Source organism: Orbicella faveolata, unplaced genomic scaffold, assembly GCF_042242905.1.
Source record: "Orbicella faveolata isolate gen_17 unplaced genomic scaffold, um_ofav_v1 contig_26, whole genome shotgun sequence".
Lineage (NCBI taxonomy): Eukaryota > Metazoa > Cnidaria > Anthozoa > Scleractinia > Merulinidae > Orbicella > Orbicella faveolata.
Window position 1 is genome coordinate 580,001 of NW_028301554.1, and position 17,689 is coordinate 597,689.

Sequence of the window (17,689 nt, forward strand, 5' to 3'; positions counted from 1 at the left end):
GGACCAATGGAAATTGGAAAAAGAATAGAAATTAAAGTTTGCGCAGCCCGGTCTCCCCTTCTTTAAAGTGTCTCAGTAAGTTTAATAGGGGCTATACTTCGGCCAGCATTCAGCATTCTCGAGTTAGTTTAACGTCCCTGGGACTCGGAAATATCGCCCAAGCTCTTAGAAATCAAGTCTAAGTAGGTCAAAATCAAAGCTTGCGCAGCCCGGTCTCTGCTTCTTTTCACTGTCTGAGTAAGCTATATTTCGGCCAGCATGCACATAACCAAGCTTGCGATTATTTTTCCCTTGTCGGTCTCACTGAAGGACAAGGTCTTTTCGAGTTAGTTTAGAGTCCCTGGGACTCGGAAATATCGCTTAAGCTCTGGGAAATTAAGTCTAAGTAAGTGAAAATCAATTTCAGAACACGCCAACGAGACGGGGCATTTACCCATTTGGGACAAAGTCAAGTTTATTGATCGTGACCCTCACTGGTACACACGAAGGGTCAAGGAATCTATTCATATAATACTTCATCCAAATAACATCAATAGAGATGGTGGAATTGAAATTCCCGAAGGATGGATACCGACAGTCAAAACTAATTTTCCACCAATGACTGGGCTTAGCCATGTATTCTATTTCGCTGAGCCGTTTCTACATGTTTCTCTTACGACTGTGTCTCCATAAGTTGCCATTAAGGGTGCAATGCCTCATTTCCTTGTTCCTCTTCACCTTCTCGGTTAACCCTGTTTTCTTCCAGTCCAGCAGTAGTTACAACTCTAACTTGTTTTGGTCCAAAAACATTCCTTTCCAGCTGCTCGGCTTCTGCAATAGTTTTTCTCGACAACAACTGAATGAAAGCTACGCGGAAATATCTGATTCTAACAGCGTAAATCAGTGGATTAAACAACGAGTTCAGTAGGGGCAATAAAGTAAGAAGACGTAACATGATATGTTTTACATTAACAGGGATGCCGTCCTTCATAAAAGATATCATAACGACAACAATGATATTTGCCGGGAAATAACACAGAAAAACTGTGAGCAGTACAATAATTGTGCAGTAAAAAGCTTTCTTATTCTTCAGCAACTTCTCCTTCACCTCTACAGAAACTTGATTAGCAATAATTTGTTTTTCGTTGCGGCGGATCTCTCTGTATACAGAAACGTTAAAGTAACCGACTAACGCAAGACAGATAAACTGCATAGCGACTAAACATTTTATGACATATTTTATGTTTGTTGAAAAGAAGTCTTCTATGGAAAATATGATTGCGGCAGCCCACACCAGACCAGAGGCTACGATGATACGAACCTCAGTAACAAGGTTCTCGTATGCGAAAGAGTGTTTTATCGCGAAATAACGCTCTGCACTCAATACAACGAAATGATTAAACGTTGCCACAAGACAGCTTGTGGTAATAGCTATTGTCATCTTGGATTGCCTGCTGCAAATTATGTCAGTCTCACCTTTGAGCATAAAGCTATAGTGAACGATTTGCAAAGGTTGAACAACAAGTCCGACAACAAGGTCAGTTGTGGCTAAACAGGCGAGTGATACGTTAGATTTGGTGCGAAGTCGACGGTTGGTTTTCACTGCCGCCATCACCAAGATGTTCAGCAAAATGACGAAAGGACAGCTTATAGCGTTGACAGAGATTCTGAAGATGAATACAGCGCGAAGCTCGGGAGAAAGACTCTCGGCAATCGGCGATGGAAAATATGGGATTGAACCACAACTGGCTGATCTGGTGTTGATTGCGGTGTTATTCATGTTTTCTGGATTAACGCACTCGTTTTTTGATCCTTGTTTTGCTCCAAAATAAGAGGCTACTGTGTGGACAGTTAAATAGTGTTTCAAATAAATGCAATTTGTGATCATTTTATCGACTAGAATTTGCACCTGCATGACAATAAGTAAGCTGAAACGTTCAAATTTTGATTACAAAAGTTAATTTGATCACTTCAGCCTTCTTTGTTTGAAGAACATTGGGCTGTTAGCGGGGGACGAGTTGAGTTCCACGTTATTGAGTTTGTGATAATTTATCGACTAAAATTGTCATTTATATTAAAGCAAATAAGCTTTTGTATCATGTTTTGCAAAAAAATAATTTTCACTTCTATATTTTGTCTCCATAAACGGAAGTTTGGTATGCTGAACGTGTAGATATCTCCGTTTTTGCAACGCCTTACCCCCCGATGTGCGTATTTAAAATCTGATATTTGTCATCCTTTGTGGCGTGTAACTTCAGTTTCTCATTTTAACCCGTGAACTGCGCCGGGGTGGGGGGGGGGGGGGGGGTGGGGGGCTCAGAAATACGATATGGTTTTTGGACTCTGGTCTTGAATTAAGTATGTTTTTTTTGGAAGAAGCTGCTTCTTCATCATTATTGATAAGACCATCAACAAAAGCCCTTCATAAATTATGTTTAGAGCACCTGTGCAAGCCGCAACGGCCATAAATAGGGTATCGAATTTTTGGTCAGGTCATACATAGGGTAAGGAAAATCGCACAGTTTGGTCATAACAAGGATAAGGGTTTTGGAAAGCGGACCGTACACCCCCACCCATTTTTTCTGGAAGCCCCCCTCCCCCGGGGGGGGGGGGGACTGCGCAAAAAAAAGTTTACGGGTTAAATTGGCGGAACAGGTTGTGTAAATTAGTTGTTGGTCGATCATCTGTTAACTTCTCATCACAACTCTACTGTTTCACTGTTTTGTCAAAACATATATCGTTTGACATCTCCTGGACAATGTGTTACGTGACTGCGATTGTTACATGCTAAAAATGAAACTGTTAATTCAAATAACTCAAATTAAATGGTGGTTAAAAAATCTAGTTAATTTGTTGGTCAGGGAAAGTGTTAATGGCTGCTTGTAACTGTTGGTTGATTTGTTCGTCGGGGAACTTGAAGTGTTAATGTCAATCGTTCCGGCCTACTTCACGAAAAGTTACGTTAAATTCAAGTCACCCAAAGGTTGGTTTACATCCGGTCAAGATTGTCTTCAGTACAGCTTTGGTAAACAGTTTTTGAAAAACCTTTTTGCTGTGGGCATCGGAAGTCTAGGAAAAGAACTTTGTGAAAGGTTACTGTCAGTTACATTCAGCAAAGAGTAAATAAATGGTTGCGAGTTATTTGTCCAAAAAGCTAATGCATAACGGAAATTTGGAAAATGTAGGTGCAAAGTGAATCTCTGACAACAAGGAATTACTTAAAAACTCATTCATTGTATATTGTGTTGGTTTTAATCAAATTGGGGTGTGGGCAGTGGGATATAGAGGATAAGTAATTAGAAAATTGTAATTCCAGAATTTAGGTTGTCTTTTAAATGTTTCGGGGGATGGGGGTTAGTACAACTGGAAGATTGCTTGTAAATCTTCTTTTAAATGCAGAACGTGATGATAGCAAAGTCGGACAGGAGTTTAGATGTTAGGCTCATAAGATATATTTTTTGCTTTGTAAATTACTTACTATTTATTAACCGAGAGTGAGGTCTTTACAAGAAAATCTCAAACCGGAACCTTGCCGTATCGACCTAGCGATAGTGACTGGTCAATACGGCAAATCCGAGATTTGAGATTTTCCCGTAAAGACTGAACGTTCAAGGTTAAGAGTGTGTCCATGAGAAGACCAGACAGAACCAGGCAGGAGGTGATACAGCTCAAATCACTGATTTCGCTCAAACTTGGCTCAAATGTTGGGTTTGGCGAGTGAATGATTGTGGCAAAAAAGTAGGTCAAAATAGTTTATTTCTTTCAAGCTTAGAGGACCCCCTGAAAAAAATGGTCATCTGACACTAATTTATGCATATCTAATTAGTCATCTTTGGTTTACAGCTGTAATATTTCTACAACAAGAAAAGCCATGTGAAAATGAAATCCGCTGGATCATGTTCTACAACTGTCAGTCTAAAGGCACAGATATTCTTTTCAACTGGCCAATTTGATTTCTCTCCGTGCCTTCATCTTAAGTAAGGGGTGTATTTCTTAGTGTTGTGAATAGCCTTTAATTTTAGGCAAATATATCTGCAATGGGCAAAACCAAATACACATTATTCTAACATGGACAATGAGAGCTACCAATGAGGTTGTCAAAAAAAGTCATAAAATGTTTGAGGACTGAAATATTTTTCTTGTGCTGGTGTACTGTTTACATAGAATTTTACCATGTATGTAGTAGTTATTTATTGTTTCCATTCTATTTTACACCTGAAAACATAAGTTGAGGGAGCTTCCGATTTGAATCTTCTGCTGCAGTATTTATATCAATATCGTGAGAATGACTTAAGATATAGCTCCGAAAATATTGAAAGAAGTGTCTCAAGTGCTTCTTTTCGCCGAATTTTTACTCGTAGTCGATAGGAAAATGCTTAGCTAGGTATTTCTTGCCGATTTCGAGTTAGGTTAAGACAGAAAAACGAGGCTATTGTGTTTTGGAGCTTGTTCATGAAATGGCATAAAATCGTAAAGTTCTATGGCCAATTAAAAATGCATAAATTAGTGTCAAATGGCCATTTTTGCAGAGGGGGCCCCTAACTTGAAGGGAATAAAATATTTTGACCTACTTTTTTTGTCACAATTATTCACTCACTAAACACAATACCTGTGCCAAGTTTGTGCGAAATCGGTGATTTGAGCTGTATCACCCGCTCCTGTCTGCTTTTCTAACGGACACACTCTTAATAACTTGTTTACTATATGGCTTTTTACTTTGTTTTAGCAGGCCCGTAATCGACCCGTGGGTATTACGGGAAAATAATGCCCTAGAATTAGCCAATCAGAGCGCGCGCACGCAAGCCATATAATGACATAGGGTTAAGGTATGTTAAAACCCTTGCTTTAGACAGTGACTTCTGATTTGTTTTTGTTTCAACACAAATAGAATTTAAGATTATTTTATGGAACAGAATTAAATTCTGCGTGACTGTAAGCTATTGTATAACATTTTGATTATTCTTGGCCTCTTGAATGCCGAATTGCTCTTGAACATACAGTGGAAATCCAGCAATTTATAAGGATGCTTTTAACAAGCAAATGTGAAGAATCCTATCCAAAAACCTAAATTCCAGCGAAGATTTGGAGTTGGTAAAAGCAGATGACTTATAGTTGACGCAAAAGAAAAAAAACTCATATCTTTTCAAATTCTCTCGGAAGAGAGTTTGCTTAAGCCTGGTTCACACTAGCGACGTAACGACATAACGACATAAGGAAAAGATCAGTTTTATCTTTATGTCGTTATGTTCATGCTGTTACGTTGCTAATATGTCATGTCTACATGTTGACACTAAAGACATAACGTCCTTTTTACGTCGTTCGTGACGATGCTATTATGTCGTCATGTCGCTAGTGTGAACCAGGCTTTACTGACCACAAGTCAGTGCCGATATTTGTCGGGAAAAAACTCAGGATTATTGTGAGCAGTACAATAACTGTACAGTAAAAAGCTTTCTTATTCCTGAGTAACTTCTCCTTCACTTCTAAGGAAACTTGATCAGCAATAATTTGTTTTTCGTCACGGCGAGCCTCCCTGTATACAGAAACTTTAAAATAAGAGAGTAACGCAAGAGAGACAGACGGCATAATAACAAGGACTAATTTTCCGAATATTTTTTGTATATTTTCTGGTCACAAGTCAGCCTGATGTTTCTGACGATATCACTGTTCTCATTTTGATATCCTTCATGAAAGATAGCCTCCCTATTAAGGCGGGGGTTAACGTAAAATTTTGTAAAAAAAAATTCGAAGTTTTTTCTTCATCGGAATTTGAATCTTACAGCATTTAAGTTTTATTTTGAAAATTTCTGTTGCGGTAAGTTCAAAGCTCGTTTTCTCAAAACGAGTTATTTTTGCCTTTGGGAAAAGATATTTTTTATGTTTTGCATTGAAACTTACGCTGGATTTTCTGTATCAGATTTATCTGGTCACCATTTCATATGTTTTTTTTCAAAAATCTCTCTGCTTAAAACAGTAAGCTATTTGTCTTCTTTTAAAAAATGTAAAATTATTCACTTTGATCAGTTCTTGTAGGAGTTGTCCTTTCTCAAGTAAACCCTTACATTCCCCAGCCAACACAGTTCTAAAGTCCAGAAATATTTTTTTCGTAATCTTTGATCTTTTTAAAGATCTTGATCTTGATCTTTATAAAAACTTTCTAAAAATGTAAACTTTGCCATGGTTTGGAATTAAATCTTACCACGAGAAAAGTTTGAAAAAATGGCGTGTTTTTAAGTTAACCCCCACCTTAAGTCTTAAGTCTTAAGTCTAATGCCTTATCCAGTCTTCGATGAATTCTTCAGGGAGCAGGGAGATGCATACGCACCGTCTGTACTTTCCCCATGAAGCCGGGCCAAATGTAATTGCGTAGCTGCTTCCCTCGTCCAAGGACACACGCCAAAATCCTTGTTTGGTATCAAACACAGTAAAGCATCTTGCTCACGATCGCCAGTTAAAACTCGCGAACGCGACTTTTAACTCGCGATCGCAACTTATAACTCGCGATCGCGAGTTATAAGTTGCGATTGCAAGTTATAAGTCGCGATTGCAAGTTATAAGTCGCGATCGCACCTTATAACTCGCGATCGCGACTTATAACTTGCGATCGCAACTAATAACTCGCGATCGCCACTTATAGGTCGCGATTGCGAGTTATAACTCGCGATCGAAACTTATAACTCTCTATCGTGACTTATAACTCGCGATCGCGACTTATAACTCGCGATCCCGACTTATAACTCGCGATCACAACTTATAACTCGCGATAGCGACTTATAACTCGCGATCGCGACTTATAACTCTCGATCGCGAGTTATAACTCTCAATCGCAACTTTTAACTGTCGATCCCAACTTATAACTCGCGATCGCACCTTATAACTCGCGATCGCAACTTATAACTCGCGATCGCAACTTACAACTCGCGATGGCGACTGATTGCAACTTTAAACTCGCGATTGCGACTTACAACTAGAAATCGCGTCTTATAACTCGCGATCGCAACTTATAACTCTTGATCGGGACTTATAATTCACGATCGCAACTTATAACTCTCGATCGAAACTTACAACTCGCGATGGCGACTTATAACTCGCGATGGCGACTTATAACTCGCGATCTCAACTTATAACTCGCGATGGCGACTTATAACTCGCGATCGCGACTTTTAACTGTCGATCCCAACTTATAACTCGCGATCGCAATTTATAACTCGCGATCGCAACTTACAACTCGCGATGGCGACTGATTGCAACTTAAAATTCGTGATTGCGACTTCTAACTAGCGATCGCGACTTATAACTCGCGATCGCAACATATAACTCGCGATCGCGAGTTATAACTGGCAATCGCGACTTATAACTTGCAATCGCAACTTATAACTCGCGATCGCCACTTATAACTCGCGACCGCAACTTATAACTCGCGATAACAACTTATAACTCTCTATCGCGACTTATAACTCGCCATCGCGACTTATAACTCGCCATCGCCACTTATAACTCGCCATCGCAACTTATAACTCTCGATCGAAACTTACAACTCGCGATCGCGACTTATCACTCGCAATCGCCACTTATAACTCGCGATCGCAACTTATAACTCGCAATCGCAACTTATAACTCTCTATCGCGACTTATAACTCGCCATCGCGACTTATAACTCGCCATCGCAACTTATAACTCGCCATCGCAATTTATAACTCGCAATCGCGACTTATAACTCACAATCGCGACTTATAACTTGCGATCGCAACTTATAACTCTCGATCGCGACTTATTAGTCGCGATCGCAACTTATAACTCATGATCGCCACCTATAACTCGCGATCGCGACTTAAAACTCGCGATCACAACTTATAACTCGCGATCGCGACTTATAAAACGCGATCGCAACTTATAACCCGCGATTGCCCCCTATAACTCGCGATCGTGACTTATAACTCGCGATCGCAACTTATAACTCGCGATCGCGACTTGTAACCCGCGATCGCGACTTATAACTCGCAATCGCATCTTATAGCTCTCGATCGCGACTTATAACTCTCGATCGCAACTTATAACTCCTGATCGTAACTTATAACTCGCGACCGCAATTTATAACCTCGATCGCGACTTATAACTCTCGATGGCGAGTTATAAGTTGCGATCGAGAGTTATAAGTCGGGATCGCGAGTTACAAGTCGCGATCGGGAGTTGTAAGTCGCGTTCGAGAGTTGTAAGTCGCGATTGAGAATATCGCGACCTATAACTCTCGCGTTCGCGCCCGCACTAGGGGCACTGGTGAGAGGTAATACAGAACGTGCTGCAAGTTTCAACATGGCGGGCGATGTGGAAGAGGTGTGCATTTTCCCTATGATTTTAGTTTGTATTTGCTATATGATTGGCTTCCAAAAAGAGTAAACGTGTGTTAAGCGTTTTTGTAGCATTTCAAAGACATCAGGTTGCATTGTAATTCTTACTCTACTGCATCCACGACTGTCCTTATACTTGAACGGATATTTCTCCTGCGTGGTCCACGACTTCCGAGGATCCTTTTGAGGCGCCTTAAACTTAATCGAATGCCATGATATACCAGCAGAAATGAAAGCACTTTCCAGTAGCTAAAAAAAACCAAGACAGAAGTAATCCTCTATCAAGGCCTCTCGATCTCCACAGCCGGTACGTAAATTAGGAATGTAATTTGGAAGAGCTCCGTCGGCAGGAAATCGGAAAAGGGCGACAAGAAAAGTCACAGCGAAGTACAATAGAATCCTGGTAACTCGAACTCGGATAACTCGAATTCACCCCTAACTGGAATTAAGTCCCATTTTCCATGGATTTGACCCCACTTTTCCGTCATTTTAACTCGGTTAACTCGAACTCGGGTAATTCGAATTCCCCGCTAACTCGAACTTAATTTCGTTTCCCTTGATTAAAATTTAGCCCGATAACTGGAATCGTGGTTCATGTAACTCACCAGGGATGTCACCCCATTAGCTTTTCTTGTCCTGTAATCGGTAAAAACACTCAAAACTAACACCACAGCAATTTGATTTTAAGGTAATTCCCCTGAAATAAAACTGCACGTAGATTTTTGTTCAAACTTTGTCCAATGAATATTTATCAAATGAGAACTTAAATTATAAAATAAAAAAGGGGGGCGCCCATGCTCGTTAAGGAGCAGTAAGGCGTTGAAAATGTCCCTTTTTAGCGTTAATGATTATTACAAGAACGCATTCCAAGTTATTGTAAACTCTTTGTGAGGCCAGACTCATGAAAACACGCCTCAAACTACAGTCAATACCCTTTGTCGGACACAAATATACTTTTTTAGTTTGATTTTGACAGACAGCTGAATCTTTGTTAAAATATTGGAACCAAATTGCTTGCCACGGCTATCAAACTGCAAAATAGAAAAGACTACAGTGCAGCTGCTATTTTTCTTATTTATTCAATTTTCAAACATAGAAATCAGATCAGTCTTTTCTCACGCAAAGCTAATGATTAGTCGATTAAAATGAGTGGAAAAAATTGGTGTCCAAGCTCGTTAGTGAGCTATAGTCATTTTTCAAATGACAGAACTTAATGCAATACTGGGGAATGACCTTAATCATTGCAACCGACCGTTCACATATTTGACAGTCATTTCCCGATCTTATGTATGAGTCATACTGGATGTGGTGCTTTAGCTGTCACTGCATACTGAAGTGCTGAAAAATCAGCAAACTATCAATTATCAACGTGGCAAGTTGGATATTCAATCGACCCCGATAACTCGAACCCCCTCTAACTCGAACTGTTTTTTGTTTCCATTCAGAGTTCGAGTTACCGGAGTTCTAATGTCATTGCGGATTGCAGCCGCCATATTACATTGTTTCGGGCAGTAAGCGCACGCGCACTGCAAAGAAGATATCAAGTTGCAAAGTTAGAAGTCGCGAGTTCTAGCAGAGCTCCGGCGGCCAGAAGGGCCGCCAAGCGGAGCCCCATACTCACATAGGAAAGAAAAGGAAACCCATGAGTTGATATTCTCATGGTTATCATGGCTAGCGGTATTGCTCGTGGGCGCGTACGCACGACGGCGACGGCGACGACGACGGAGCTGCGCAACATGGCGGCCATACTCCAAATAATAGGTTGATAGATATATGCACCCTTGCTTTACCGTGTACTTCTTTGATATTGGACATCAATGTTATGATCAATTGACACCTGTCAAAACAAGGTATCCGCTGATCAGTATCATGTGACCATATCGCAGGCTCAAGTTTACAGCTCATCGAGGTTACGCGTTTTTTTGAAGTTGACCGCTGATCAAGTGCTGGTTTTCGATTGGATTGCGCGCTCATGTCAGGTTAACTTGTTCAAAACAGGGCAGGATTGTTCGGAAGGCGGTTAACGCTAACCCAGGATTACAAGTTAACCGAATTATAACTTTTTCTTCTATACAAATGTTTTATCCTGCTTTGTTTTGTGCATATAGTGATTATTAAAACTCAAAACAGAAAGCTAAACAATATGCAGAAAACCTCACCGCAAAGTTGAAAATTCAAATCAAAATTCTATCTTTTCCTGGGTCAGCTTGCTCGGGCTCTAAACAACCGGCCCAGCAGCTACGCTTTTAGGCTGGCCTAAATCTATGTATTAAGCTGCGATCGAAAGTTTTATGTGGCGATCGAGAACTATCAGTCGGCATCGACTATATAGATCCCGAGTTATAAGTTGCGATCGAAAGTTGTAAGTTACGATTGCGAGTTTTAAGTTGCGATCGCGAGTTATAAGTTGCGATCGCAAGTTATAAGTGGCGATCGCTAGTTATAAGTCGCGATCGCAAGTTATAAGTCGCGATCGAGAGTTATAAATTGCGATCGCAAGTTATAAGTTCCGATCAGGAGTTATAAATCGCGATCGAGAGTTATAAGTCGCGATCGAGAGTTATAAGTCGCGATCAAGAGTTGTAAGTCGCGATCGCGAGTTATAAGTGGCGATCGCGAGTTATAAGTGGCGATCGCAAGTTATAAGTGGCGATCGAGAGTTATAAGTCGCGATCGAGAGTGATAAGTCGCGATCGCGAGTTATAAGTCGCAATCGAGATTTATAAGTAGCGATCGCGAGTTAAAAGTCGCGATCAAGAGTTATAAAACGCGATCGACAGTTATAAGTCGCGATCGAGAGTTATAACTCGCCATCGAGAGTTATAATTCGCCATCAAGAGAGAGTTATAAGTCGCGATCGAGAGTTATAAGTCGCAATCGCAAGTTATAAGTTGCGATCAAGAGTTATAAGTCGCAATCCCGAGTTATAAGTCGCGATCAAGGGTTATAAGTCGCGAGGGAGAGTTATAAGTCGCGATAGAGAGTTATAAATCGCGATCTCGAGTTCTAATTCGCCATCGAGAATTATAAGTCGCGATCGAGAGTTAAAAGTCGCGATCGAGAGTTATAAGTCGCGATCGAGAGTGATAAGTCGCGATCGCGAGTTATAAGTCGCAATCGAGATTTATAAGTAGCGATCGCGAGTTAAAAGTCGCGATCAAGAGTTATAAAACGCGATCGACAGTTATAAGTCGCGATCGAGAGTTATAACTCGCCATCGAGAGTTATAATTCGCCATCAAGAGAGAGTTATAAGTCGCGATCGAGAGTTATAAGTCGCAATCGCAAGTTGTAAGTTGCGATCAAGAGTTATAAGTCGCAATCCCGAGTTATAAGTCGCGATCAAGGGTTATAAGTCGCGAGGGAGAGTTATAAGTCGCGATAGAGAGTTATAAATCGCGATCTCGAGTTCTAATTCGCCATCGAGAATTATAAGTCGCGATCGAGAGTTAAAAGTCGCGATCGAGAGTTATAAGTCGCGATCGAGAGTGATAAGTCGCGATCGCGAGTTATAAGTCGCAATCGAGATTTATAAGTAGCGATCGCGAGTTAAAAGTCGCGATCAAGAGTTATAAAACGCGATCGACAGTTATAAGTCGCGATCGAGAGTTATAACTCGCCATCGAGAGTTATAATTCGCCATCAAGAGAGAGTTATAAGTCGCGATCGAGAGTTATAAGTCGCAATCGCAAGTTATAAGTTGCGATCAAGAGTTATAAGTCGTAATCCCGAGTTATAAGTCGCGATCAAGGGTTATAAGTCGCGAGGGAGAGTTATAAGTCGCGATAGAGAGTTATAAATCGCGATCTCGAGTTCTAATTCGCCATCGAGAATTATAAGTCGCGATCGAGAGTTAAAAGTCGCGATCGAGAGTTATAAGTCGCGATCGAGAGTGATAAGTCGCGATCGCGAGTTATAAGTCGCAATCGAGATTTATAAGTAGCGATCGCGAGTTAAAAGTCGCGATCAAGAGTTATAAAACGCGGTCGACAGTTATAAGTCGCGATCGAGAGTTATAACTCGCCATCGAGAGTTATAATTCGCCATCAAGAGAGAGTTATAAGTCGCGATCGAGAGTTATAAGTCGCAATCGCAAGTTATAAGTTGCGATCAAGAGTTATAAGTCGCAATCCCGAGTTATAAGTCGCGATCAAGGGTTATAAGTCGCGAGGGAGAGTTATAAGTCGCGATAGAGAGTTATAAATCGCGATCTCGAGTTCTAATTCGCCATCGAGAATTATAAGTCGCGATCGAGAGTTAAAAGTCGCGATCGAGAGTTATAAGTCGCGATCGAGAGTGATAAGTCGCGATCGCGAGTTATAAGTCGCAATCGAGATTTATAAGTAGCGATCGCGAGTTAAAAGTCGCGATCAAGAGTTATAAAACGCGATCGACAGTTATAAGTCGCGATCGAGAGTTATAACTCGCCATCGAGAGTTATAATTCGCCATCAAGAGAGAGTTATAAGTCGCGATCGAGAGTTATAAGTCGCAATCGCAAGTTATAAGTTGCGATCAAGAGTTATAAGTCGCAATCCCGAGTTATAAGTCGCGATCAAGGGTTATAAGTCGCGAGGGAGAGTTATAAGTCGCGATAGAGAGTTATAAATCGCGATCTCGAGTTCTAATTCGCCATCGAGAATTATAAGTCGCGATCGAGAGTTAAAAGTCGCGATCGAGAGTTATAAGTCGCGATCGAGAGTGATAAGTCGCGATCGCGAGTTATAAGTCGCAATCGAGATTTATAAGTAGCGATCGCGAGTTAAAAGTCGCGATCAAGAGTTATAAAACGCGATCGACAGTTATAAGTCGCGATCGAGAGTTATAACTCGCCATCGAGAGTTATAATTCGCCATCAAGAGAGAGTTATAAGTCGCGATCGAGAGTGATAAGTCGCGATCGCGAGTTATAAGTCGCAATCGAGATTTATAAGTAGCGATCGCGAGTTAAAAGTCGCGATCAAGAGTTATAAAACGCGATCGACAGTTATAAGTCGCGATCGAGAGTTATAACTCGCCATCGAGAGTTATAATTCGCCATCAAGAGAGAGTTATAAGTCGCGATCGAGAGTTATAAGTCGCAATCGCAAGTTATAAGTTGCGATCAAGAGTTATAAGTCGCAATCCCGAGTTATAAGTCGCGATCAAGGGTTATAAGTCGCGAGGGAGAGTTATAAGTCGCGATAGAGAGTTATAAATCGCGATCTCGAGTTCTGATTCGCCATCGAGAATTATAAGTCGCGATCGAGAGTTAAAAGTCGTGATCGAGAGTTATAAGTCGCGATCGAGAGTTGTAACTCGCGATCGCGAGTAATCAGCGGCTATCGCGAGTTATAAGTGGCCATCGCGACTTATAAGTCGTGATCTCGAGTTATAAGTCGCGATCTCGAGTTATAAGTCGCGATCTCGAATTATAAGTCGCGATATCGAGTTATAATTCGCGATCTCGAGTTATAAGTCGCGATGAAGAGTATTAAGTCAAGATAACGAGTTATAAGTCGCGATGGAGAGTTATAAGTCGCGATGGAGAGTTATAAGTCGCGATGGAGAGTTATAAGTCGCGATGGTGAGTTATAAGTCGCGATGGAGAGTTATAAGTCGCGATCGCGACCTATAAGTTGCGATCGAGAGTTAACAGTCGCGATCGCGAGTTATAAGTCGTGATCGAGAGTTATAAGTCGCAATCGAGAGTTATAAGTCGCGATCGAGAGTAATAGGTTGCGATCGTGAGTTATAAGTCGCGATCGCGAGTTAAGTTGCGATGGCCAGTTTTAAGTCGCGAAGGCGAGTTTTAAGTTGCGAGCTTAAAATATAAGTTGCGATCGCGAGTGATAAGTCGCTATCGCTAGTTATAAGTCGCGATCGAGAGTTATAAGTTGCGATCGCCAGTTATAAGTGGCCATCGAGAGTTATAAGTCGCGATCGCAAGTTATAAGTTGCGATCGCGAGTTAAAAGTTGCGATGGCGAGTTATAAGTAGCGATGGCGAGTTATAAGTTGCGGTTGCGAGTTAAGAATTGCGATGGCGAGTTATAAGTTGCGATCGCCAGTTATAAGTCGCGGTCGCTAGTTATAAGTTGCGAGCGCGAGTTATAAGTTGCGATCGCGAGTTATAAGTTGCGATCGCGAGTTAAAAGTTGCGTTCGCGAGTTATAAGTTGCGATCGCGAGTTGAAAGTTGCGATCCCCACTTATAAGTTGCGATCGCGACTTATAAGTTGCGATCGCGAGTTATAAGTCGCGATCGCGAGTTATAAGTCGCGATCGCGAGTTATAAGTCACGATCGCGAGGTATAAGTGGCGATCGAGAGTTATAAGTTGCGATCGCGAGTTATAACTTGCGATCGCGAGTTATAAGTGCCGATCGCAACTTATAAGTCGCGATTGCGAGTTATAAGCCGCGATCGCGAGTTATAAGCTGCGATCGCGAGTTATAAGTTGCGATCGCGAGTTATAAGTTGGGATCTCGAGTTATAAGTTGCGATCGCGAGTTATAAGTCACGATCGCGAGGTATAAGTGGCGATCGAGAGTTAAAAGTTGCGATCGCGAGTTATAACTTGCGATCGCGAGGTATAAGTTCCGATCACAACTTATAAGTCGCGATTGCGAGTTATAAGCCGCGATCGCGAGTTATAAGTTGCGATCGCGTGTTAGAAGTTGCGATCGCGAGTTATAAGTAGCGATGGCGAGTTAAAAGTTGCGGTTGCGAGTTAAGAATTGCGATGGCGAGTTATAAGTTGCGATCGCCAGTTATAAGTCGCGATCGCGAGTAATAAGTCGCGATCGCGAGTTATAAGTTGCGATCGCGAGTTATAAGTTGGGATCGCGAGTTATAAGTTGCGATCGCGAGTTATAAGTCACGATCGCGAGGTATAAGTGGCGATCGAGAGTTAAAAGTTGCGATCGCGAGTTATAACTTGCGATCGCGAGGTATAAGTTCCGATCACAACTTATAAGTCGCGATTGCGAGTTATAAGCCGCGATCGCGAGTTATAAGTTGCGATCGCGTGTTAGAAGTTGCGATCGCGAGTTATAAGTAGCGATGGCGAGTTAAAAGTTGCGGTTGCGAGTTAAGAATTGCGATGGCGAGTTATAAGTTGCGATCGCCAGTTATAAGTCGCGATCGCGAGTAATAAGTCGCGATCGCGAGTTATAAGTTGCGATCGCGAGTTATAAGTTGGGATCGCGAGTTATAAGTTGCGATCGCGAGTTATAAGTCACGATCGCGAGGTATAAGTGGCGATCGGGAGTTATAAGTTGCGATCGAAAAAAAAAAATAATAAAGAGATACTTTCGATGACCCTTCTAAGCTACCGTACTAGAGAACTAAGAGCACTAGCGAGAACATACGAAATAGTTTCGTCTTTCACTGGCTGGGTTATGAAAAACACGAATATCTTGTCATTCAACACATACATTGAAATTTTGTGAAGTTTATATGAAATAATTCATATATGAACTGCGGTCAATTAATTGACCTCGCTCCCAGTGTGTGGCTTCATAGCTCAGTTGGTAGAGCATTGCACCGGTATCGCGGAGGTCAAGGGTTCGAATCCCGTTGAAGCCCTGATTTTTTCAGGCTTCTTCTTTCCAATTGCTTAAATTGGAAAATTAACTGCGATGATCATTCTTCACTTTCATCTACATCCGCAGTTCATATATGAATTATTTCATATAAACTTCACATCATTTCACTCCTCATGGGAAGATATGAACTCAATTAATTGACCTCGCTCCCAATGTGTGGCTTCATAGCTCAGTTAGTAGAGCATTGCCCCGGTATCGCGGAGGTCACGGGTTCGAATCCCGTTGAAGCCCTGATTTTTTCAGGCTTCTTCTTTCCAATTGCTTAAATTGGAAAATTAACTGCGATGATCATTCTTCACTTTCACATACATTGAAATTTGTAAGAAAAAATAGGACCAGAAGTTGGCCTCGATAATGTAATGCTGATGCTTTGTTCCACAGCAAAAATTTCTAAGCCGATTCCGTTTTAGACGCTTGAGGTCCTTGAGTTTAGAAGGAAATTTTACGTGCTTCAGTGCTTTTAACGGTCTGTGAAGAATGTATTTCTGACTACAGCTGGGCTAAATTGATCACTTTTGGATGTTAAAAAAGCCGGGAGATTTCTTTCGAGTTCACATTAAAGCTTATCACTAGGTTTAAGTTTAATTAAGCTTAATGCATGCATACATGTAACACGATAAATCAATTTGGTTTCCACTAAACAAAATACAACACAAGAAACACGGACTTCATAGCCTTTAACACAAGTAAACACATTTTCAACAAATTTCAGAAGCAGCGTTACGGGAACTGACCTTTATTCCATTCGCAAAACTTTTGAAAGTTAAGATAAAGTCGAATCACCTCGCCAAGCACATGAAAGTTGTAAACTTGCAAATTTTTCGCACCTTCACTTTCTTGATGACTATTAAATTCTGGCCACAAATGTTTTATTTCCTCGTCAAAGTAGTTTTGAATCAATGAATACACTCTGTATTTTACTGATAGCCCCTTCTTTTCCTTTCTTTCAACTTTTACAGCACTTAAAGTTTTCGTCACTTCATTCTTCCAGCCGATGAGACTGGTTGCCGCGTCATCTCATGAATTTGTTGAGAATAAGTAATTTGATCACGAAAGCACAATAAAATGTTCATCTCTTGGACAAAATTTTTCCAGTCATTTCATAAAAGCAAAAGAGCACTTTTTCTATTCGTTTCCCGGCGCAATAAACCCACACGGGATATTGACAGACCACTTGCAAAGCTTAACGGCTCGTAATTCACAAGCTTTTTTCCTGTTCTCCCAACCATGATCCCACGTGGGTTTCTGGCACCGGTAAAGGCATTAAAAAGAGCGGTGTATTACTTAAGTCCACAAAGGTTAATCTCAATCGATAAAATAGACAACACCATTAACGTAAGACACACTAAACTGGTCCGCCGTTTACCGCCTAATTTTCATCAAGGAAAGGAAATTAAAACGATCACATGAGTTTTGATTATAAAAAAACCTGAATGTTTCACCATTCACTTGTGGTTAGTTAATAAACCTCAGTCCCAGGCAATAAGAAAAAATACTTTTTGTTCGTTAACCATAGCCAAATACTACAAGAAAATCATGTGTATTTACTAACTCCAAATTTCCGCTAGGCTTAACCTCTTTCGACAGGATTCTTAATATACGAGTTACTCCGAAAAGAATATTTGTTTAATTGATTTGTGCAGCTGTATATTTAAATGAAATTGCAGTTTTTGGAAGCATACAGATGCAAATTCTAGTCGAGAAAGTCATCATAAATTGAATTTCGCTGAAACAGAAACAAATTGTCCACACGACCGACTTCTTATTTATACCCTGTAG

General features: G+C 41.0%; 2 protein-coding genes across 2 annotated transcripts in view; both read right to left on the reverse strand.

Annotated features, from left to right (window-relative positions):
* LOC110068826 (uncharacterized) overlaps positions 1-17,689 on the reverse strand; it is an 85,972-nt gene that overhangs the window by 9,292 nt on the left and 58,991 nt on the right. The gene's annotated exons all lie outside the window — the stretch shown is intronic.
* On the reverse strand, positions 415-2,257 carry LOC149107530 (adenosine receptor A3-like). The gene has a single exon (XM_089295810.1). The coding sequence runs from the start codon at positions 1,892-1,894 to the stop codon at positions 680-682; it is 1,215 nt and encodes a 404-aa protein (XP_089151936.1). The 5' UTR covers positions 1,895-2,257; the 3' UTR covers positions 415-679.